General features: G+C 41.1%; 2 protein-coding genes across 8 annotated transcripts in view; one reads left to right on the top strand and one right to left on the bottom strand.

The window, feature by feature from the left end:
* GABPA (GA binding protein transcription factor subunit alpha) overlaps nt 1-17,962 on the bottom strand; it is a 24,577-nt gene extending 6,615 nt beyond the window's left edge. The window contains exons 1-6 of one of the 3 annotated variants that reach the window (XM_059465927.1): nt 17,819-17,962; nt 13,861-13,961; nt 10,575-10,719; nt 9,623-9,707; nt 3,912-4,157; nt 348-542 (exon numbers count right to left, since the gene is read on the bottom strand). In XM_059465927.1, the coding sequence (XP_059321910.1) occupies nt 348-542; nt 3,912-4,157; nt 9,623-9,707; nt 10,575-10,719; nt 13,861-13,937 (748 nt within the window). In that variant the 5' untranslated portion in view covers nt 13,938-13,961; nt 17,819-17,962. Of the gene's footprint in view, nt 1-347; nt 543-3,911; nt 4,158-9,622; nt 9,708-10,574; nt 10,720-13,860; nt 13,962-17,399; nt 17,669-17,818 lie in introns of those variants that run through there. The other 2 variants (XM_059465929.1, XM_059465928.1) reach the window with 2 other exon arrangements.
* On the top strand, nt 17,867-22,104 carry ATP5PF (ATP synthase peripheral stalk subunit F6). Of its 5 annotated transcripts, none has more exons than XM_059465932.1 (4): nt 17,867-18,101; nt 18,714-18,893; nt 20,217-20,341; nt 21,981-22,104. In XM_059465932.1, exons 2-4 carry the CDS (start codon nt 18,724-18,726, stop codon nt 22,007-22,009), a joined length of 324 nt encoding a protein of 107 aa, XP_059321915.1. In that variant the 5' UTR covers nt 17,867-18,101; nt 18,714-18,723; the 3' UTR covers nt 22,010-22,104. The 5 variants fall into 5 exon arrangements, with proteins under 5 accessions (XP_059321915.1, XP_059321914.1, XP_059321917.1 ...); XM_059465931.1 differs by having other exon boundaries at nt 17,976-18,101; nt 18,711-18,893; XM_059465934.1 differs by lacking the exon at nt 17,867-18,101 and adding an exon at nt 18,155-18,282.

Raw genomic sequence — 22,104 nt, 5'->3', positions numbered from 1 at the left:
AATCTCCACTTCAATATGACACAGAAATGTACATTTCATAACTCAAAATCAATATTTAATTATAGAACTAACAAATTCAGTGGATGCAGAAACGATGAAGCTTTATAAAAAACAAAGGTGGAATAATCATTCACTACCTTCCACCAGTTATAAGATTTGATAAAAGACAGGCAGTGTTTAATATGCAGCCAATGTTTCATGGCAGCAGACATTCTAATACCTTCTCTTATCTTGTACTGATACCCTTGTTTTTACCATCAACATCAAGTAAAGGAAAAATGACTGCTCATAATGGGTTTCATACTTCAAGAAAAAAGTCTTAAAAAAAATAAAACAAACTGCCATACACTTTCGAAGAAGTTCCAGGTGGCTCCAGAGGATTTCTCCCCGTGGGACACGCTGGAAGAAATCTTCTTGGCTGAGGTTGCAGAGGTCGCGGCCAGGAATGCTGAGTGCGTTGAGGTCGATGTCAGTCATGCTGAACTCCTTCATCACCCACACCACCCAGTGGAGCACCTGGTCTGTCGACCACTGAACTGGGTCTGGAAAAGATGGATGAAACTGCAAATCACCTCATCATACACTGCAAGGTTATTATATATTAACTTCCATAAGAGTAAAGGCACAACATCAAGAAGCAGAGTTACTGAGACCAAATCTACCTGGAAAGTTGGTGACTGCACTTAAAATGGTGGTGGAATGGTGTGGTGACAGAAAGGGTGAAAGAACAATTTTCTTCAGAGAAAGTTTTTACATCAGATCTATGCCTGACATATCTCAAACATAAAAAAAAAAAAAAGAATTTTCTTCTTCCACAGGTCTTTAGCTTCAAGAAAACAGTACCTTCTCTCACAGAAGGATACTCTCCTTCAAAAATATTGATCAGTTTGCAATTATGACAAAATACTACATTCTAAACTCATCCACAACATCTCAGTTTCTGCCGACAAAAGCCACCACTGGCTATGTCTGGGATAGATTCATTTTCTTCCAGAAGCCCCTGTTGTGTTGTACTTTAGGCTGGTGACCAAACCACTGTTACTAACACTGAGATGTTTTGTCCACTGGTGAGCAGCGCTTGCAGAGGCCATGAAGATGTGGCTCAGCCCAACAGAGAGGACATAAAGCACAAAACTAGCAAGAGAATTTTGAAGAGAACAATGGGCTTGAGTTGGCTCTACTCATGTTCTCCTTCCTGGCCATTAGGAACACCTAACCTTGTGATGGTCAGTATATTATAGACACCTGTACAGGGAATCCTGTTGGGTTATTGTGCAATGTTCTGAAACTGCTGTATTCATTCAAGTGTATCTTACCTCTGTGCTGGGTTTTAATGTACCTTGTATCACTCTGCTAGACCAGAAATCCATGTAATATCAATGATTTTCAAGTAAATCTGATATTCAATATTATTCTAGATATTTCTGCACACATGGAATATCCAGAAGAACAAACTATCTTGTCAGACTATTGGACTCCAATACAAGTAGTTTCTCATTCAGCCACCCAGGGAGCAGACAGGGGGTGCACACGAAACTGAGGAGGGACAGCTGACCTCAACTGACCAAAGGGAATACTGAGCAATAAAACTGAGGAAGGACCCGTTTTTTTTCAAGTATCCCTGGCTTAAAGCCTGTCTGAGCATTGGCCTACTGCAGGTGAGTGATTGCTTCTGCAGGACCTTTTCAGCCAGACCATGAAATTTTGGGATGTTAACATGATTTAAAACAAATAAAATTAGGCATTAAGAAAAATTAAGAAAATTAAGATTTAGAGAAAGCAAAGTATCCTAAGTCTATAAACATTTATCTAGGAGCTACAAATTTAATTTTGGTTAACAAAGAACAGCTACATGGTATCATTTTTCACTAATGCTACCTAAAACAAAGGAATGTAATCCTGTGGCAAAAGACATACCACAAGAGGGTTGATATACCAAACATCAGCAGCAGTGAGCTTCCATCAAAAAGCTGCTAATTTCTTCTCAAGGAAACAAAAAATCATTACTTTCTCTAACCACTTCTGTGGTGTCCAAGCTTTCTGCTGCTCCATTTTCTGCATTTATTTCTCATACCAATTAATATTTTCCTTCCTTCTAGGTACCAAATATTTGGATTCCAATAGCAGAAATATTTCTAACTTCTAGAATACTTCTAGAAAAATATTTATAATCTGTAATAAAATCCACCCAAAACATAACATAAACCAACACTTTAAAGACCTGCTAAATGCCAGTTTTCCATTTGCAGCAAACCAGAGAAGCCTGTAAGGATGAAGACATTGAACCACTACTTTTCTGGATGATTATTTATTCACTAGCTTTGACTCTTAACATCAATGCATCCTGTCTCCTGAGAAGATTCAAGAAATAATTTTGGATTATAATGTATAACATAGGAGTACCTTATTCCATCCCAGATCCCTGTAGTGTCTACTCAGAAAACATTTAAAATGTTATTCTTTTTAGGGGGGTAATTTAGCATATTTTTTGACATCAAGAGAAGACTATTTTTCATAATATATGGATCTCGATCATAATGAACTAATATGATTTTCCTGAAAAATCTGCACTCCTATGGCCCAAAAATCATTGAACTTTTGAAGCCACAGTTGTGGGTTATAGGGTTTTCTTAAAGCATCAATATTATAAAAGTTTATTAAAAATATTATTCAACATAACAGCATTGGTTTAAGCAAGTTTATTCTAATATTAATGTGACAGCATGATGAAAAGTAAAAAGTATTAATCTGCTTCTGATAATCCCTCACTTTTTTTTTCAAACTTTACACATCAAATCCCTGATTATCAACAGACATAACATGAGGAAAACGATTTTTGAAGTGCTTACCAATGAGAAAACGAAAAAGTAATGAAAAAGCCTTTGCTTTAGTTATCAAAAATATGCTCAAAATATTGGCAAGTTGCATGTCCTGCAAAGACCAGTGACTTGACTGGAATTCTTAAATCCTTCCAAACTTCCCTCTAGCCAAATATATTCCAGTTTTACAGGTCTGCTCATATGGAACAGCTTCCTGAATATGTCTTGACAGTACATTTCTGCCAGTCATAAGAAGAAATTCAGGTGGATAATCTCCCAAACATGATGCAGGTCTACATCCCACAGTTCCAGTTCAATCTTAAACAGACATTCGGAGATGTTTTTTAAGCTAACATTAAAAGAGCAACCTACTAAGTAACAACATTAACTCAAAAAAAGATGATCATCTAGAAGAATATTTATTTTCAGTTCTGAATAATCTTCCTCCAGTATGATGAAGTCCAGCACAGTTTCTCATACAGAATCTAATTTAACAGAATATTCAGCATCCTCCAGTCCATGAACAATTTATTTCAGCAACTTTACAGGCAACGCCCCATTACTGAATCTGTTAAATTCCACACACACATGAAGAGCTTTATCACTAACACACATTTTTAAGGAGGGCAGGAAGAAAAGTGCTTTCTAAAAACTGAATTGACAAGGTAGTTATGGCACAAAAGCACTCATTTAATGAAACTATTATGAGCATTCATTCTACTTCTTGGATTTTAGATTAGGTATTAGGAAAAACTTCTTCCCTGTGAGGGGGGTGAGGCCCTGGCACAGTGCCCAGAGAAGCTGTGGCTGCCCCATTCCTGGATGTATTTGAGGCTGAGTTAGATGGTGCTTGGAGCAACCTCATCTAGTGGAAGATGTCCCTGCCAATGGCAGGAGATTGGAACCAGATGGACTTTAAGGTCCCTTCCAAGCCAAACCATTCCACGATTCTACAATTCCCTTATGCAGATTATTTGCAGTGAACTAACCCATACCACACTTTTCCTCCTCTGAGGCCCTTGAGCACCAACCCCACCCAGCACAGAAGGGACCAGCCCCCAGCTGGGTGCACCCACAGCTGTGCACTGTTACCGTAAGGAATTCCGAGGCGCTCCTGCTCCTTCCTGTAGCCTTCCAGTGCTGCCGCCCACCGCGTCACCTGCTCCGACGTTTCATCTGAAATTGTTGCAATATGTTTGGTGCCATCCAAGGTTATCACTTGAGCTTCCTCAACAAGGTGAGCCTCAGCCTCTGCATGATGAGCATCTGGATCAATCACAACCTCCACGGTCTCCACAGGCTTCACGATTTCCAGGATGTTCAGCTTGGGCTCTATCCCTAAGCATGGAAACATCACAAAACTTAAGAGACAGTAGTGCAAATATGACAAAAACAAAAACATTGTTTTAAACCCTTCTGATTAGTAGGGCTAGCAAACTCAAGAAAGAAGAAGGACTAGCAAAACTCAGGAAAGACACAGGAAGGACACAGGAGTGTCATCAAATTTCTGTGAATGTCCTAAATTAAAATTACATACTCTATTACAGAGCATATACTTTAGTAAGGTGAATAACAAAGTTGTCCCTCCTTCTTCCCCCAGTATTTCAGCTTCTTGTTCTATATAAGTGATCTATTTCACAGATCTTGAACAGAATGGTCAGCATGTGAGCATAAAGTACAGTATTTTGGTCTGTAAGAAATAAATCATATAAAAAACCCCAAAACAAATAGAAAAAGCAAACTCCAAAAGGACCCAGAACAAGTATCCAGCTACACTCCAACCATAAGGCATTTCTTTCAGCATTTACAATACTTCCCTGATATCTCTGGGGTCTACAGAAAGCAGCTAACATTTTCTTTCAGTACTCTGAAGCAGACAGTGTGTTAAACAGCAAGTTAAAAGAAACACAGAAAATTCTCCTCATCTTAGGCTTTATCAGCTATTAATGTTTTGGCTTTTTGTCTGTCATTTCAGCTATTAGATCATGGAGCTAACAAGATATGTCTGCATCTATTCTGCAGCAAGAAAGGACACATTCACTAATGCTTTGTATCACAACCTTCTCTGTTGTCTTCTGAGGTGTTTTGTCCAGCTGGTGTCTCACCAATTCTCATACATTGTACAAAAGATTTTTCAGAATTATTTCAATTTTTGTAACATACAATTTTCATTATAATGCCAACAAGCATGCTTATTTTAAGAGATTTTTATCAAACATATTTTCACACAAAAAAAGAATCCTTACAATTCTATTTTATCAGAAGTTGGAAAACCTTGACTATGGTTAGGCTGATGAAAATTGGATTCACAGAACATCATATGGCCAAAATAACTTCAGTATCTTGTATCATAAAGATATTATTTGTGTCCTTCCTGTCTGATCTATATTAAAGCACAGCATGAGATGGTTCTGCAGGTAACAGCCTTAAATGCTAAATCCACAATCCAGTCATAGTTTGTAAGGGAAAACAAATGGAGCATGTACCTGTATTACAGGTAAGAAAAAACAAGTCTTTTTCAGACAACTATTCCTCTAGATTTTAATAGGCATTCAGCTTGAAAAAAATATTAGAAAGGGATCAAATACTATAAAGACCCAAGAGTACAAAACTCAGCAACGTGAAATCAAGGAGGTGAAAACAGATGTTGACAACCAGTAAGTGGTTGATTAGATGAAGAAGCAGATCTGAATAAAAAGGAAACAAATACCTTACTTAGGAGAATGTTTTATCTAGGCCATGAAAAATTTAATATGCACAACATAGGCTTCCTTCAAAAGCATACAAAAATGGGTAAGGGAAGCTACTAGAGGGTTAAGATTCTATTTTTGATCCTCAAAAAAGAAAGTAAAGAAAAAAGAGATACAGTTCATTATTGCTCAGTAAAATAATTCACTGTGTGTCATAAAACTACATGTCAGAAGAACTTTGTTCTTCATCCACAATACAAACATGGAGATCAAAGCAATGAGTCTCTGTAGAGGAAACACCTTGTAAGTAAAAATGTGAATTAACAATCTGCTAGCTAACTTACTGCAACACTAGAACAATACTAATTCCCTGGGTTTGCCTGCATCTCTCCTCACATCTCTTCTCCCTTTACCTATCCATAAGAGATGATCAGGTCCAGATTCTCATTCCTCCAACCAGAGGAAATGAGTTATGGCAAGGCAGAGCACCATAAGAGTCTTACTAGTAAAATGAAAAAATAGGAATGGTATTTTATCTGCTGTAGAATGAAATGCTATAAAATAACTACACTCAAGTTCAACTATAGAAGAACAACTATTTTTCACCTGTTGTCTTTGAATTTAAAGCCAGCTCATCAAAATTTGGTAGAACATTTGAACTGACATAGCAGCGTTTCTTTCAAGAAATAAGAGAGTCCAATCTACCACAAGGATTAGCATCACTGATTACTCTTAGTTGAATTCTATACATTACATAAGTGAGGAGAAAATAAACATAAGTGAACTGAGAATCTCGAAACCTCTTTCATGCAAGTAAAATAAGAGGATGGAGTAAGAAGCTGTTTTTTCCCATCTGGCCCAAAGGGGCACTGTGGTCAAGAGTAACAAGTCCATATTCCTGTGAGTAATTCAAGTATCTTCCTTTTATTCATATGCATGCTGTTTGTTTTCTGATATTCTGCCCTGCCATATTTTACATACCTTGAACAAACAGGTATCTTATGAGTTGCTAAAGTATCAAGGCTGAAAAAACATTATTGAGAAGTATTCCAAAGTGACACAGAAGTACTTAATATTCAAGTGTTTCTTTTAAGATTGGAGGCAGGGAGGGGGGGAGGGAGGGGGAGGGGGGGGGGGGGAGGGAGACAAGGTGTGATGGGGGCATGGAGCAAGAAGCTCCTTGTGTTATGTGATCATGAACCTCAGTTTTACATTAAAGGGAAAAAATGAAACAAAGGAACAACATTGTGGCGGTTTCAGTTTAAAACTTGGTGGAAACACCAATTTTATGGAGTGGTTTTGGTTCGCCAATTTGAGATTTCCCAGGTGGCACATCAAGGAGTGTGATGGGTTCAGCACTGGCCAACCACCAATACACTCATGTCCTCCTGTGAGGTAGGATCAGGAGAAGGGCAAAGCAGGTTCAAAATTTTAAAAGGGTATAAAGAAAAATTTATTAACAATAACTAAAACAAAGAGTAGTAAGAATCAGAACACTTCAGAACACTTCTCCACCCCCAGAACCTTTTCTTTCCCACTGACAATGTAAAGAAACAAAACCTAAAATTTCAGTCAGTTTACCACCTCTAGAATAGTCTTTCTTCAGTTCACTGAGGGAGAGCAGTCCCTCTTGCTAATGTTATGGGGATTTCTCCATGAGGGAAAAAAACCCAGTTCTCTCATGGCTCTCAATCTGTCACAAATAGCAGCCACCTGGGGAAATCTGCAATCATGAAGTCCCTCCCATATTCCACAAGCTCTTCCCACAGCTGTGTTTATGGGCCATGTCAAATTATGGGTATTGTTCCAAAGATGAGCTGTTCAAAGGCAAAAGTTCTCATTATCTATCTCTAAAATCATCTTCATCTCTGGGAACAAAGGTCTTCTTCTTCTCCTGGGGGTACAGAACCACTCTTCTTTTCTGTTCAAACTTCTCATAGGATCACAGCTACTTTAACATCTGCTTACTTGAGCATGGAAGCCTTTGCTTGATATCAAATTGCACCCTTCATCTCCCCATGGCTTTCATGTGTTACAGGGAAACAGAGTCTTTCCTCCACAGCTTTACAAAGTATTTCAGCCCCAAGACCAAGGCATCTCCTCATCCCTCCTATCTGGGATTTGACTTCTTCTTCACTGACATTGGTGTCTTCATGTTGCTCCTTTACATGCTTGCATCTTGTTCCTTTCTCTCACTTGAGGGAGGATTGAAGCACTGAAAAGTTAACATCTCACTCAGGACCTGCAGATGGTCACTCAATGCCAGAGGTGGGAACTTTGGCTGGGGCTGTGTCAGGATCAGCCTCATGGCTGGTCTTTAATTTTCTCCACATTCAATTCCAGCTGCAGGGCCACTCTGCACAGGCTGCAGGGCTGTCCCTGCTCTCAGCCACTTCATCTTGTGTGGTGGCCGTGCTGGGGGAAGGGGACCTGGTGGCAAGATCTCCACAGCCATGGCCCGGTCCTGCTCCAGCCAGGGCTCCACAGCCTTCCCCGCCTTCCTGCCTGGCAGCTGCTGGGGCCTGGCCCGGGCAGGACAGGGCTTGGTGCCCCTGGGCCCCCAGAGAGGGGCCTGGCCCCATGGCAGAGCCTGCCTGGCCTGGCCCATGGCACGCCCTCCCCTGCCTGGCAGCTGCTGGGGCCTGGCCTGGGCAGGACAGGGCTTGGTGCCCCTGGGCCCCCAGAGAGGGGCCTGGCCCCATGGCAGAGCCTGCCTGGCCTGGCCCATGGCACGCCCTCCCCTGCCTGGCAGCCAATGGCAAGGGGCCTCATCATGGGGAAGGGTCCCAGCCCCGTGGCCAGGACTGCCCAGCCCTGGCCTGGCTGACACAGGGGGCCAGGGCGTGTTACCTCTTTGCAAACCAGAAGAGGAAGTTCCGACACTTCTTTCATCTTTAACATGTGTTTTTCACAGAGGTGTGTCCAGCTTTCCAGTGGCTGGAAACTTTGCACCACTTCCCTAAAAGTCTCCCATGCAAAACCATGACAAACGTGAAAGATGATAGTAAAAATATTCATCACTCACATCCTTCTGAAAATGGAAGTCTGAGCACTGAATACTAGAAGTTACTGGGCATGAATTAAGAACAGTTACTCTAGTTGCCTGAAGGATATTTCCATTCTATTTTATAAGTAGAAGAGCAGTACACCTCCCATTACATATGGGGAACTGAGGAGTCAACCTAGCACTAACCACCTGACACTTAGCATTAAATGCAAATTGTCTTACTGAAGACTGTTAATACAAAGCAGAAAAGTTTTCTTCTGTTTTATCTACAATGAAGCCAAAAGGAAACAAAAAGTGCACTCCAAATTTTGCTCATCTGCTTTGCTGATGTAACTCAAAACAGACAACTAACCTACTCCTGTACAAACTCATCTCTGTTTAAAAATACAGAAATAAACACCCATAGCTGTTGCCACAGCCCAATATGTACATTGACCATAAAGAGTGGTAGCTGTCTGGCTGTCCTTCCACTCAAGACATATGGAGGGAGCAAAGCAGAAAACTAGGACAAAAAGTAAAACAATGAAGCTTCTAGTTCCTGAGAATCTGACAAAGGGAAATCCTATCATACCAGATAATACAAATAAAAACTGTGCCTTAACAAATCCACACCCAACTGGTTAACGTTCCTCTTACACAATGGTTGATTCTGACTTCTCATCCAAAGAAAACAGACAATAGACAGTGATCACGGACCTTGATAAGGATTTTCACCTCACAGGGATGAAACTGCCACCTACCCACAAAAATCTTTTGCCTGTGTTATTTAGTCTGATATGAGTAACTACTCAACCTTGAGGAAAACCTCATACTGTAACATACTACTTGACTAAGAGTTGTTTGGGTTCTGGATTTGTGTTTAATTTTGTTACTTATGAAAACAATATAAAATTCCTTTAAAAAACATTTCAAATAGCATTAGTGAATGATATTTATTTTAATTTTACTACTTAGAACTACAGTACACAATGAAAAAGACATTCTGAAGCTCTGTGACCATTCATTGATTTTCTCAATTTTACAGCTAGGAATAAGAGATTAGGTTTGCTCACAAATATTCATGCAACATTAGTTTGTCTGTACAACAGAGAAATGTAACTGCTTACCTTGCCTAGATATTACTTGTACACTGAGTTGCACTGTTCCATCTGTTTTCACTCCTTGATCAAAAAGGCTTCGATCTGGGTCCAGCTTGAGGTAAAAGCATTAAAAATTAAAAAATTAAAAATATGTATTAGTCTCATAGATAGAATAAACTTGCTCTCCTTTAAATTTTAGAAACATTGGGTACCTACAGCAAATTTTCTGAAGAAGCATGCAAATATTTTTAGTACTGTCTTAGACATAGTACATAACAGAAAAGAATTGACTGTATTTGAAACTTGCCCCTCTGTTTAAGATATTTTTGCCTAGAGGAATATTTTTTGACCTAAAATAAGTAATGCAATAGGAGGAGGTACCACCACTACCTGAAAACTATCTACAGTTCCTTTTCTGAGTTTTTAACACCTTTGTGAAAAAATTTTTATCTTTATAACAATATTCTCCTGTTGTTTCTGGAAAAGCCACAGATGTCTGATGGTAACTTCAAATAAAACACAAAACAGTTACACTGTCTAACATGTGCCAATGCCTGTAAAAATGGGGAAGGGGGATTTCTTGAGTAATGCTTTGCTACCTCTATACCTCAATAATACAGAAACCTTCTCATTTATATTAAAAACAAAATTAGAATTATGGAACTTCTGGCAGCAACAAATTATGTGGGCTACCTCAAGAGAAAGTAGTATGGTCATTGCCCTCATTCTTCTTTCACTTGCAAGGTGGTGTCTTAACTTCATGCCAGCAACTCCAAGAATATTTTGATTGTATTCATACTGAATTAGTGTGCATATATTAAATGGTCTGATGATAATGAACCTGACATGAAATTAAACTCTTAACTGCAGTTAATATTCCACATGAAGCATGAATTCCACAGACAATGGAAAAAAGGGAAAAAGTATGTAAAACACTTCTCCATTACGAAGTTAAATCTTTCATAACCTTTCAATTTACCTGGATATCTTGCAGACAAATCTCATGTGCATCCAAGGAACACTGCAGTCTGGGTTCCAGCAACTTCTTAAGATTTCCAATGGGCTCACTGATGTCAATAGCCTGACTCACAAATTCTGCAGTGGTGTAGCTTTGCTCGACAATGCTTAAATAGCAAATCAATATAATAAATCATTACTTACATGTTAATAGAGCAGGTACAGGAAAGCTTAATAAAAGTTGGAAGTAAACTAGATAAAAAGTAATACTGACTCTGAAATCTTAATATCATGCAGTGTTGTATTGCACTGAGTAGTTTATTCAGTTATTATTTTGCACTGAGTGGTTTGTTTCATATCACAGGGTTTGCTCTGTACACCCCCCAAGTCCTGAGGTGTTGTTTTCCCCCAGGTTGGTTCCTCCCTTCACACCTCTCATCAGCTGTATCCCATTGGCTGTAGTTCCTTTCCTCCCCCTGGGTTAAAAATCTCCCACCATGAGGTACCTGGTCTCTTTCCTCTCCCAGACACCATTTCCTCTGCCAGACTCCCTCTTTTCTCTCCCAGAGTTATTCTACATTAAAGCTGTAGGACTTTGGTCCCAAGCAGAAAGACTGCCTCTCATCTTTTGCTTTTGTCCTTGTTGGTGTTGCTGGGGTCCAGAGCTCGCCAAACCGATCCCCCACAAGGTGAAAACTGACAGTGCAGTATTAGTTTGAGTACTCTTCGTTTGGGTAGAGTCAGTCACTAAATTTGGTCTCATTAATTTTACAGTTGTGTAATTCCTCTTTTACCCTGTCACCACAAAAAAGCTCAGGTAAATACCAAGATTCAGATCACATTTTTCAAGACAGTAAGCCATGGTTAGCATATCATATGTTGTTAACTTGCATGTAGAGTAGACTAATTTCATTTGCTTTGCCTGGACTGTATTTAAAAGACATTCAAGTTAAATGCAAACACAGAAACACAGGGAAAATAGAAGGGAAAAATGCTCACACTCATACACAGCAACTTTCCATGTCTTTTCACTGGTCAGTACAAGAATAATAAGCTTAACACATAAAAGGGACAACCAGAAAGAAGTACAGCAACATGGAGCCTTGAAGGAACTATATTAGTCACATGACATGGTTGTCCCACACTACAACAGTGACAGTATTGGCACAAGCATTGGGAAATGTCATTGTTATGGGACACATTTATAACAATGATCTTACACAGTCTCTCATTTACACAGAAGGAAACCAGAATGTACACACATAGTCTGTAAGTGGTAAAAATACACAAGGAACTTAGAACAGTAAGAAACTAGTAAGTGGCTTTGAGTCAGTTCTCCAGAATACGTTCTTAAAAAGAAGTTAACCTAACCAGCCTCAGTTTTTCTACCTGTTGGAGACTGAAATGTTATGGTAGAAGGCTTAAACATCTTTATGAAGGACTTTTGCCTATTATAGCTAAAGTGGGTAACAAGAACTGCACCACCACACCCTGAATGGGCCTCCTGACTTGAGGTCCTCAACTGCAAGCTAAGACAGATAACATAAAGTGACCTAAGTCTGGGCTTGGGGAAAAGAATACATTCACAAGAGTGTGATAAATGATAGTCACTTCTAAAATTTTAAAAGGTATATTAAAACCTTATCAAAAATACAACATAAGACTGAATAAAGAAAATATTACAGCACCAGGAACAAAGGATTTTTCCTGCCATGGGCTCAACTACACAATGGATGCTTCACCTTTTAACCCTTTAGCCTCTCCCAAAGTTCCGTCTATTGACTGCTTTTTCACTGTCCATCGACTCCTTTTTCACTGTCCAGTAGTGGAGTTAACTTCTTTACATCCTGATTGGAAGTTAGGTGCCACTATAATAACAAGCTGACCCTCCCAAATGTCATGACTACTCACGTAACCCCGTGATAACAATGCACAGGGGGGTAAACCATAACTATAAAACTTCTCTTAACATATATATAATATTTGCCTTTTGATTGTGAGAGCCAACCATTGCATTACTTATCTATCACAAAAGGATTAAGCCCAGCACCTTTGGGATAGAAGCCCCAGCCCCAGGTTTTTCTGCTGCCAGGCTCCCACAGATCCCTGCACCAAGGCAGGGAAGGAGGAGAGGTTTTGGTGTGTGCCATGGCCTCTGGCCAGATGCAGTGATCACCCATCCTCCACCAGACAGACTGGCCCAGCTGCGGGGCCTGCCACCCCTGCAAGGCCACATCTGTGTGAGGGACAACTGAGGGGGTGTCAGGGCTCATCAAGGGCCCCCCACCAAGGGGGTCCCCAGGCCCCGCACTGTGTGTGATCCTACATGATGCAACAGATCCGCAGTCGTGCAAGGGACAGTGCCAAACTTGTCCCCCCACCAGGAGGTACCTGTGTGTTCCCACCTGCCCAAATGTGTATTAATCCATGGGATTCTCTACTTTTCAGTAGGGACCCTCACCACCAAGGAGACCAGATGGAGGGAAGCAACAAGATATCACTGGGACCCTTGGAAGGGTGATAAGCTTCCACTTAATATTTGTCACTCTCCCTGACCCAGCCTCCCACCTCTACTGCTTTTTTCTTTCTTTTCTCTTTCTCTCTAGTATTAAATAAAATATATCAATTTTTTTGGTATCAACATCTAACCTCATTTGGCTTTAATTAAGTTTTGGGTTATGTTTCATACCTTTCTGTGTTTGATCTGTTTTATTCTGAGAGACTTAGTTTCCTTTGCTCTTCTGTGCTTAGACTAGAATGCAGCACTATCCTACACATTAACTGATGCTCTGAGCTTCCAAACACAGTTGTGAAAATTAGAAAGGAAGCACACAAAACTAAAAATCCAGGTTGAGATAATTAAATCAGAGGGCATCCTACTTCAGTATGTACGCTTTCAATGGCCCTAACAATGGTATAGTAGATACCAAGCATCATTTCTGCCCTGTTAAAAACAAATCATCCTGTACAAATCCTGTACAACAGTAAAGCAAAGGACTGGAGATACAGAAAGGTCCATCTCAATTACAGAAGGATCCACTGAAGCTGAAAGGTTTGCAGCACACACACACAGACATACTACTACAGACATGAAAATAGGGAAAGTAAAGTACTAATAACGTAGCAAGAGATAAACAAAACAGTTTTAGATACTGAAGGCTGAGGAACATGACAGCACTATACTGATTTCCTATAGTTGCTACATCTCAACTTCTGGAAAACCACTGTTTAATTAGATAAGAAGCAGAAAAACTAATTAGTCAATTAAATGCTGCCTAAGGATCCCAAAAAGCAAAGACAGTACATACCTTTCTTCAGTGCATTCCTGTTTCTCAGTTCCATCAATCTCAATTTCTATCAGCTCCTCTGCCTCTCTCTTAGTCATGGCTGCAACGTCTTAAGAACAGAGCTATGAACAGAAAAGAATTTTTTGTGTAAGTCACAGACCAACAAGACTAGACAATATTTTGTGTCCTATCACACATTTTTTAAAATCAAATACCAAAATAGCCTTTGAAAGCCAAAAATAAATCCAAAACTTAATTCATATTGCACAAAATATATTACTATACCTGGTCTCAAATAAATGTTCTAGAAGCAAACATGGGACTATTAAGACATTTGCACAGAGCCCAAAGCCTGATTCTCTTGGAGGCACCCAAATTTATGGATTTTTTTTGTTGTTGCTATAGTCCACCTACAGCAAAGCACATCTGAAAAATCCAAACTACCTTCCTAGCATGGCTGAAAAATGCTTATAAATTTGAGCAGCATTTTACATGAAATGCTGCCGGAGGCAGTTAGAGAGAAGATGTGTGATTTCTTCATAGGCAAATAAAGTCAACAACAAAGTGTTTGTTGACCATCTCATCTTTCCACCCATGCCTCCCATAGGTGAACAGCTGATGACATGAACACAATGAATGCATCTTGTGAAGTCCCAAACTAAAGCAGGATGTTAGCAATGAAATGAAAAGCTATTCTGTGACAACATTCTCACTAACACTGCAGATTTTCATGCCCTGTAGAACACTGGAACCTCTTGGGAACATAAGTGGCAAACAAAGAATTACAGCACTTGGTCTGTAAGACATAGTCAGTCTGGCATTACTATTTTTCACTAACCAGCACATATACCATAACTATGAAATATATATGATAAAAACCAGGCCAAATTATATTAACAGTTTACAATAAATAACATCATGAATTCATAGCAAAAGAAGTAGGAATCAGAAGTACGGTGGAAGAAAAAAAAAAAACCACTGGAGAAAAAGCAAAACATTACTACTATTTAAATGGCCAAATAGAAGAGGTCACCAAGATTTCCATCCTGGAATCCTCCTTTCCCAGGTACTACTCTATCCCAAACCAACTGTTAGCAAGAGTATCTACTGAAGACAAGACAATAAGGATATGCATAATCTTTAAAACTTCTCAGAAGCAATAGTAACCAACTGTGTTTTACAGCTGCTACGTAAATTGTCAAAAGAAATTCAAACTACTCATCATCTCCTTCAAAAACTATTCTGTAAGATTAGCTGTCAAGAAATCAAGTGCTCAATGAGGCTCATTCTGTAAGAAACTACCAAGGTTAGGAAGTAAAAAGCCACCTTATCAACATCTCACCACAAGAAGCAAACCCAGAACCTGTTCACAGATCTGGCTTCATGAAAATCTCCAAATGGCCAGTGTAGTGTCCACTGAATAGGGCCCCAGGAATCCAATTCCTGTACCGCTTAATCTTGTGTATTATTCTCAGGATAAATGGGAGGGACTGAAACACAACTTCTGAAGAATGCAGACAGGCTTAAATACCTGAATGCACTAACACCCACATGGTTACAGGTGATCTGTCAGACTGCTAAAAACATATTTCAAACCCCAGATTTGAGCAATGTCTCTTGCTGAAAACTCCCAAAGAAGCAAACTGATATGATAAAAAAGGGGTAAATGTCTTTTCTGTTTTAGCAATCAGATTAAAAACAGAAAACCAAGGTAAATTGTCTTTTTTGTGATGAAGGGAGTTTACCAGTAAGGTCACAAAGGGGTTAGGCTGGGATTTCTGTTCTTTGACATATTCATATGTTATTTACTGAGAAAACAGTGCAAACTTACAGAAAGAACTCACCACCTTGATAGATTTCTGCCAGAAATTATTCAATACAGCTAAATGCAGAGTTATGATAATGAGAAAATATTACTGGCCACAGCAGCAGTGCAGACTTAGTTAAGGCATTTAGAGGTCCCTATGGATTGGACTCCCAACTGGCAGCTGGTACTAGTGACTGCTCACTCCCTCTTCAAAGGCAGCTCATGGTTGAATCTCTCAGGCTTTGCTATATTTCCAGATCCCTGGAGGGACAGGAAAGAGGAACCCAGGCACAAAAAGCAGGTGCACAAAGAGCAAGCACACAAAGAGGAAGAAAGATGGTTCTGCTGAGCACAGACACAAAGAAGGGAGATGGGTATAAAGAATAACAACATAATGTAAACACATAAAGTCACTAAAGTTCACAGAAGCTGAAAGGGGGAAATTATTCAGTTTTTCCTAATCTAGCATAAAGAGATTTCTTACAATATGAATATTTCACATGAAGTCTATCAGTCTGCTCCTACAGGATGATGCAGAGTTTGAAAGGGAATATAGGCTCAGATGGGACTGAACTGCCTGCCCCTTCCCTGAAGGCTGCTGAGAGACAAGAAGGCTCAGAGAGCCTGGCTTGCATGGAGAGGTCATGTGGCAGGAACACTTCAACAACAGCACTTGTTCAAAGGAACATAAAACCTGTGGTTGATTGCTGGAAGGCTCAGCCTACTGATTTCTGCTTGTTTCTTTTTCCTTCAACCTAACAAGCCCTCAGACTTAGCTGTTAGCCAAGAAGAAAGCTGACCTCCCCTAACATACAAGAAGGCACGGTCAACAGAGCCTTTTCCCCATGTGACAGCCCAGTGCTACTCCAGTATCCTTTACAGTAAGGAGAGTAGTCCCCCATTCTGCTTAAAATCTATCTTTTTCCTAGAACACAAGGAGTTAAGCAAGCAATGAGCCCACTGGGAAATAGGCACAAACTCTAGGAGTAGAATTGTTTGCTACCCCACCAGGTAATTGTGAGATCATACACATAATCAGCTGATACTGAAGCCCAGTCCCTGGAGTTATCTATGCCCCACAGAAGCTCTGCTGTGTGCAGCACATGGTTCCTATCCATCCATATTATCCAAATTACAGATACCAACACAAAGCAGGTAACAAAGCAGACAGCCTGTCCTTTACAGATCAGCTTTTACAATCATGAGCCAGTTCAGCTTTATGATGGTGACAGTGGAGCACTGAACAGGGTGGGAGAAAATCACACCAGATTTGATGTGTTTAACTTCCTTACCAACAGCCTGAAGTGAGAAAATAAAGCCAAACTGGGAGCTGTGGCTGTGCAGCATGTACCTGGCCAAACAATGGGAAGCAAACTATGCAAGATAATGGGATCAATTAGGTTGGAAAAGACCTTCAAAATCATCACGACTGAACACCACGAACAACAACTGAACACCAACTAGAGCATGGCACTAAGTGTCACATCCAGTCTTTCCTTTAGCATCTCCAGGGATGGTGATTCCACCACCTCCCTGGGCTGCCTGTTCCAATGTCTAATCACCCCTTCAGTGAAGAAATTCCTCTTACTGTCCAACATAAACGTGCCCTGACACAGCCTAGGACTCTATTACTGGTCTGCAGAGGAGCAGAGCCCACCTGGCTGCAACCTCCTGTCTGGCTGCAACCTCCTGTCTGAGATACAGGGTCCTTCCTGGGCCTGCTTTTCCCCGAGGTGAGTGTGGAGGGACTCACTCCTCATCAGATTTGCGCTCCAGACCCTTTCCCAACTCCGCTGCCTTTCTTTTCTCTCGACTCCCTCCAGTCCCTTCATGTCCTTCTCGGAAAGAGTGGCCCAGAACCGGTCACATCACTCGAGAGGCTTCTCACCACGGCAAGGGGAGAGCCACACATGCTGTTACGTGTTCGGCCAAAGCAGGGTTTTTACAAGCGGGGATAAGTTTTCACACGCCGTGGAGGCCCCGCGATCGCCGCGGCGGGAGCCGTCCGTTCCCGATCCCAGGGCCTTTCCCCGCGGCCGCCAAGGCGCCACCTCCCCGTGGGCCCCGCTTCCCGCGGCGCCTCCGCGTCGTTGTTTGAACCCGAAACGGAAATGGGACCGCGGAGCCGCCGGGAGAGAAACGGAAACAAAACACGGGCCGGGCCGCGCTCACCCGCCGCCACCACCGTGCGTCCGTCCGTCCGTCCGTCCGCCGCACCGGCACGTCCCGCCGTCCGTCCGCGTCCGGGAACTCCCCCAGCTCCGGGTGCAGGACCGGCTCCGGGAGCGGGTCCAGGAGCGGGCTGCGCCAGAATCGGGGCGGCGCGCAGGCCCAGCGCGGGGAAACGCGGGACACCGCCGCGCCCCCGCACGAACTACGGCTCCCGGCAGCCCCGGCGGCTCCGGAAGGCCCTGAGCCCTTTTCCCCCGGTTGGAGGCGGCTCTGTGCGGGGACGGTGCGTGCTGGGCTCTCCCGGGGCTCTTCCCGCGCTGTCCCAGGGGCGCTCAGCGGGGCCGGGCAGTGTGCGCGGGTGGGGCAGCCCCGGGTGTGCGGGTGGAAGGGGCGGGGGGGGACGGTGGCTCCCGACGCGCACTGCGAGGGCGGCGGGGCCGAGCGGAGGCAGCGGCTCGGCCAAGGTGACTCTGGGCTTGGAAGTGTCGCCTTTTTTCCTACTCAAACGACGCGAAGGGCGGAATTCACGGTTTGTCTGGGTTGTTCTGTCGCGGTTCCGTACCGAACCGCAGTACCGAATCGCGGTACCGAACCAGGTCGCGGAGCTGCAGCCGTGGGATCACGGTGCCCTCGGGTTCAGTGGTTGCTGGAATTTCCCCTCCCCGCCATGCTGTTTTAAATAACCTTTGACTACCTCTCTTGGAGGTATTGAGCTTTAAAGCTCAGCTCCAAAGTACATTTTTTTCTTCTTATGCATTTATTTTAGTAATATCCTAAAGGAAATATTTTTTCTGGTTTTAGCTCCAAGCTTTTTTTTTCCTGCTTTTTTAAAATGCATTTATTAAATCGCCGTGACTCATTTTTTTATTCTTCCTTTCGTGTTTAATTAAAGCAGTAGTGCCACCATGATCCTGCAGCAGATCTTGCGGCTTTCCTCCCTTTTCCACTCCGCCGTGTCCGTTCACCTGCGCAGGAACATTGGGCTCTCTGCCATTGCCTTCAACAAGGCAAAAGAGCTCGACCCCGTCCAGAAGCTCTTCGTGGACAAGATCAGAGAGTACAACACCAAGAGCAAGTAAGTAAAGGAATTTGTCTTAAGGGGAAAATCCGTTTATTTTGACATAAAAACATCAGCCCTGAAGTGTTTGATTTTTGACAGTTTGATACGTCTGTAGGCTGGTCTGTAAATATTTAAGGTGTGTTTTTCTGCAACATTTGTGGTTTCACTGGTGGGAAAGATTGTTCTTGCATATCTAATAGAAAATAGCAATTTTTTTTCTCTTAAAAAAGAAAAAATCTGATGGCATTCTTTCTTGGGCAGTTAAGTTACACAGTTAAGGTCTCTTGCACTCTGCATGAATGTACTGGTGTGTTAATTTTTAATTTTTACCCATCTACATGCTCTATAAATATGGGGGGAAAAGCTAAATAAACCCTTTCTTTTCTTTTTTTTTTTTTTTTTTTTTTTTTTGGTTTGTTTTTTGGTGGTTTTTTTTGGCTGGGGAAAACAGTTATTCTGTAGTCTTGTTTCCAGAAGCTGAAGAATGGAAATAGCCTCCAAAACCAATTAAGAATTAATGGAATTATCAGGATGGTCCATTTACTTAACTGCTTAAGTTAATAAGCAGTTCCTTCAAATGGAAGCTTAGATTCTTGTAAAGTTTGGATGAACTGCTGACCAGGAAAGGAAAGCTATAGTAATTCTGTGTAATTTATTCTTGGGAAGTATTCCTGGGAAGGAATTAAGATGCTTCCTAGCTCTACTGGTAGAAGATGTGTCTATCCCTACCTACAAACCCATCTGTGGAGGGAGGGAGATACTTGGTGATTTTTACCAATTCTAAGCATGGATCCCGTGCTGGTACAACTGAGTGCTGGCAATCTAAAGAGTTACTATTTTAGTTATCTGATGCTTGAATGCCAAGAAGCTCCTGTTGTGGAAGAGATTTTTGCTTCTTTAGCATTCAAAATGCATTTTCTTGGCAAGAACAGTTAAGCTTTACTAACTGAGATAATTAGTTCAGAGACAGAAGACGTGCAAATCACAGTTTTGTTAGGAATTCACACCTGGAACATACAAAACTAAAATCCTGAGAGCTTCCATACTCATCAGTGGTTTTGCCTAGTAAGACCATCTCTTGTCTCAAAAGGCTTGGATTTTCATCCCTGATAGCTGGATTTTCATCACTGACTGCAGAAAACCTTTACCCTTAGAACCTTGTTTGTGTGTAAGGTAAGGAGGCCCTAAGGTGTCATATAGATTTGGAAATATTTTAAATTGTTTCCTTTGACTGGCTGTTAGAAAGGTTTTAATTTATAAATGGGCTTGAAAACATAGAATTTTTCATGTGAAATATTAGAACTGAGTTGTTAATCACAACTTTTAATGTTTTATTAGGCAAGCTGGAGGGCCTGTTGATGCAGGACCTGAGTTTCAAAAAGATATGAATGAATCCCTTGCAAGACTCCAGCGAGCATATGGGGAGGGAGATCTCACCAAGTTTCCAGAATTTAAATTTGAGGGTAAGTTAACAATCTTACTGAATTCTAATTGCAAGTAGAGACATGTTCACTCACAGGTTTCTTAAATTCCCCTTTGGTTTATATTTGTACCAATAATTTGGTGTAAAATGCCCACTGGGAATCTTACGCTTTTGCACAGTTCACATCTGTTTCCATGTTGATTATTTGTCTTTTCTAGCAAGGATGTGGTCTTCATTTTGCTAATGATTAACAAAACTTGCAGTCAGATCAGGCTATCTTAATTGTCCTTCAGACACCCTAAAAAAGACCTCAAACAGAAATAGAAATACAGAAATAAGGTCTGTATTTTTCTCATCTTGCCAGAAAGATCAGCAGCCTATAATGTGAATATCAGTTAGTCTTAAAATCATCCTAATTGTGACTTTCTTGATTTTGTAAGCTCCTCTGTAAAGCCACTGATTTCAGAAAATTAACATAGGTCTTAACTTCATTACTTATGAATATTTTGTGGCTAAATTATATTAAACCTTTTTCTTCAGCTATTTGGATATGATTTCTGTTTAACTGCTGTAAGTTTGTTTTAGTGTGGAAAGGAAGGGGCAGACAGCATGAGGCTTGGTGGGTATCTGGCAGCCAGCCAAGGCCAAGCAACCATAGTGAGCAGCTTGTAGTTCTGATCAGACTGTCTGGGAATTCTAATTTAGATTTGGAACAAACCTGAAAATGTTTTGGATTTTGGTAGTACGAAATACTACATTGGGTAAAGTTGATGCCAGGTTGTTACTGGTGCAGATAAAACAGAGTACCTGTAAAGTAGGGATCTATGGTTTTTCTGTTTGATTTTTCCACAGTTTTAGGGATGTAGTTTCACTACATTCAGTTTTATTTCTGTGTCATGTGTGCAACTATGCATATTAAAATTTTACTTGTTTTTGTAAGGAAAAGGAATTTTTGTGACCGTAGGAACAGAGCAAAGCACATACACAACATGACTCTGTTATTTTGCCACTGTTGCCTACCCTTGATCTAATTTCAATTAGGTTTCAAATTGTTATTAATCTGAGTAATTATATGAGTAGGAACATCAATTTCTTTACCTTAGGGATGCTTACTATAAGCTGACCCTTGCCTCTCAGACTTTGTATTAAAGACAGCAGGCATTAGGGCCCAAAGCCCTAAACTTGGTGAGCTTGTACCTTTGACATCAAGAACTCCTTGGTCAGTGTTTGCACTGAGAGCATCCTGCTCAGTTGAGTTGAAATTGGGTGCTCCTCTCTGTTAATAAACACTGATGATACACTAATGAAAGGGAGAAAAGAGAGATTACTTGTTCTTATAGAGCTGTGTTGGAAATACTCATCCAGTAATGTTCTGGTTGACTTCTTCAGTTTCTCTGCTGTCTTCTCCCCTGTGCCAGGTGTCACTAAAAGCTGTTTAGGCAGAACATTACTGAGGCTTAGCCTTTATACATAACTCCTGCAAGGTGAAAAAGACCTGTCTCCATCCTACTTATTGTTTACTGCTGCCCACATTTAATCAGTCAGTGGAGGTGTAGACTGCAATGTGCTCCTTTAGCTTGGCAATGTAATGGTTACTTTTCTTTGAATTGCAAATTAATTGTGGTGTTTGAAGATGGAATAAACTAATAGGAATTTTCTCTCTCCCATTCCTCCTGTAGAGCCCAAGTTTGAGGAGACTCCAAAGTGATCTCTGCAGCTTGTACACCAAACAGCAATGTACACCCATGGAGTTGCTGAACGTGGCACCGATTGTAATTTAATAAATGTAGTACTTCAGTTTGA

The sequence above is a fragment of the Ammospiza nelsoni genome, chromosome 2 (genome assembly GCF_027579445.1).
Source record: "Ammospiza nelsoni isolate bAmmNel1 chromosome 2, bAmmNel1.pri, whole genome shotgun sequence".
Taxonomy (NCBI): domain Eukaryota; kingdom Metazoa; phylum Chordata; class Aves; order Passeriformes; family Passerellidae; genus Ammospiza; species Ammospiza nelsoni.
Note: the sequence above shows the minus strand (reverse complement) of the source record. Positions and strands in the feature narration are given on the sequence as shown.

What these genes read in the sequence shown, in the direction of transcription:
- ATP5PF (XM_059465932.1), top strand. Translation starts at nt 18,724, where the DNA reads ATGATCCTGCAGCAGATCTTGCGGCTTTCCTCCCTTTTCCACTCCGCC. An exon ending in GAGTACAACACCAAGAGCAA is followed by an intron (nt 18,894 to 20,216) that starts GTAAGTAAAGGA and finishes ATGTTTTATTAG; the next exon opens with GCAAGCTGGAGGGCCTGTTG. An exon ending in TCCAGAATTTAAATTTGAGG is followed by an intron (nt 20,342 to 21,980) that starts GTAAGTTAACAA and finishes TTCCTCCTGTAG; the next exon opens with AGCCCAAGTTTGAGGAGACT.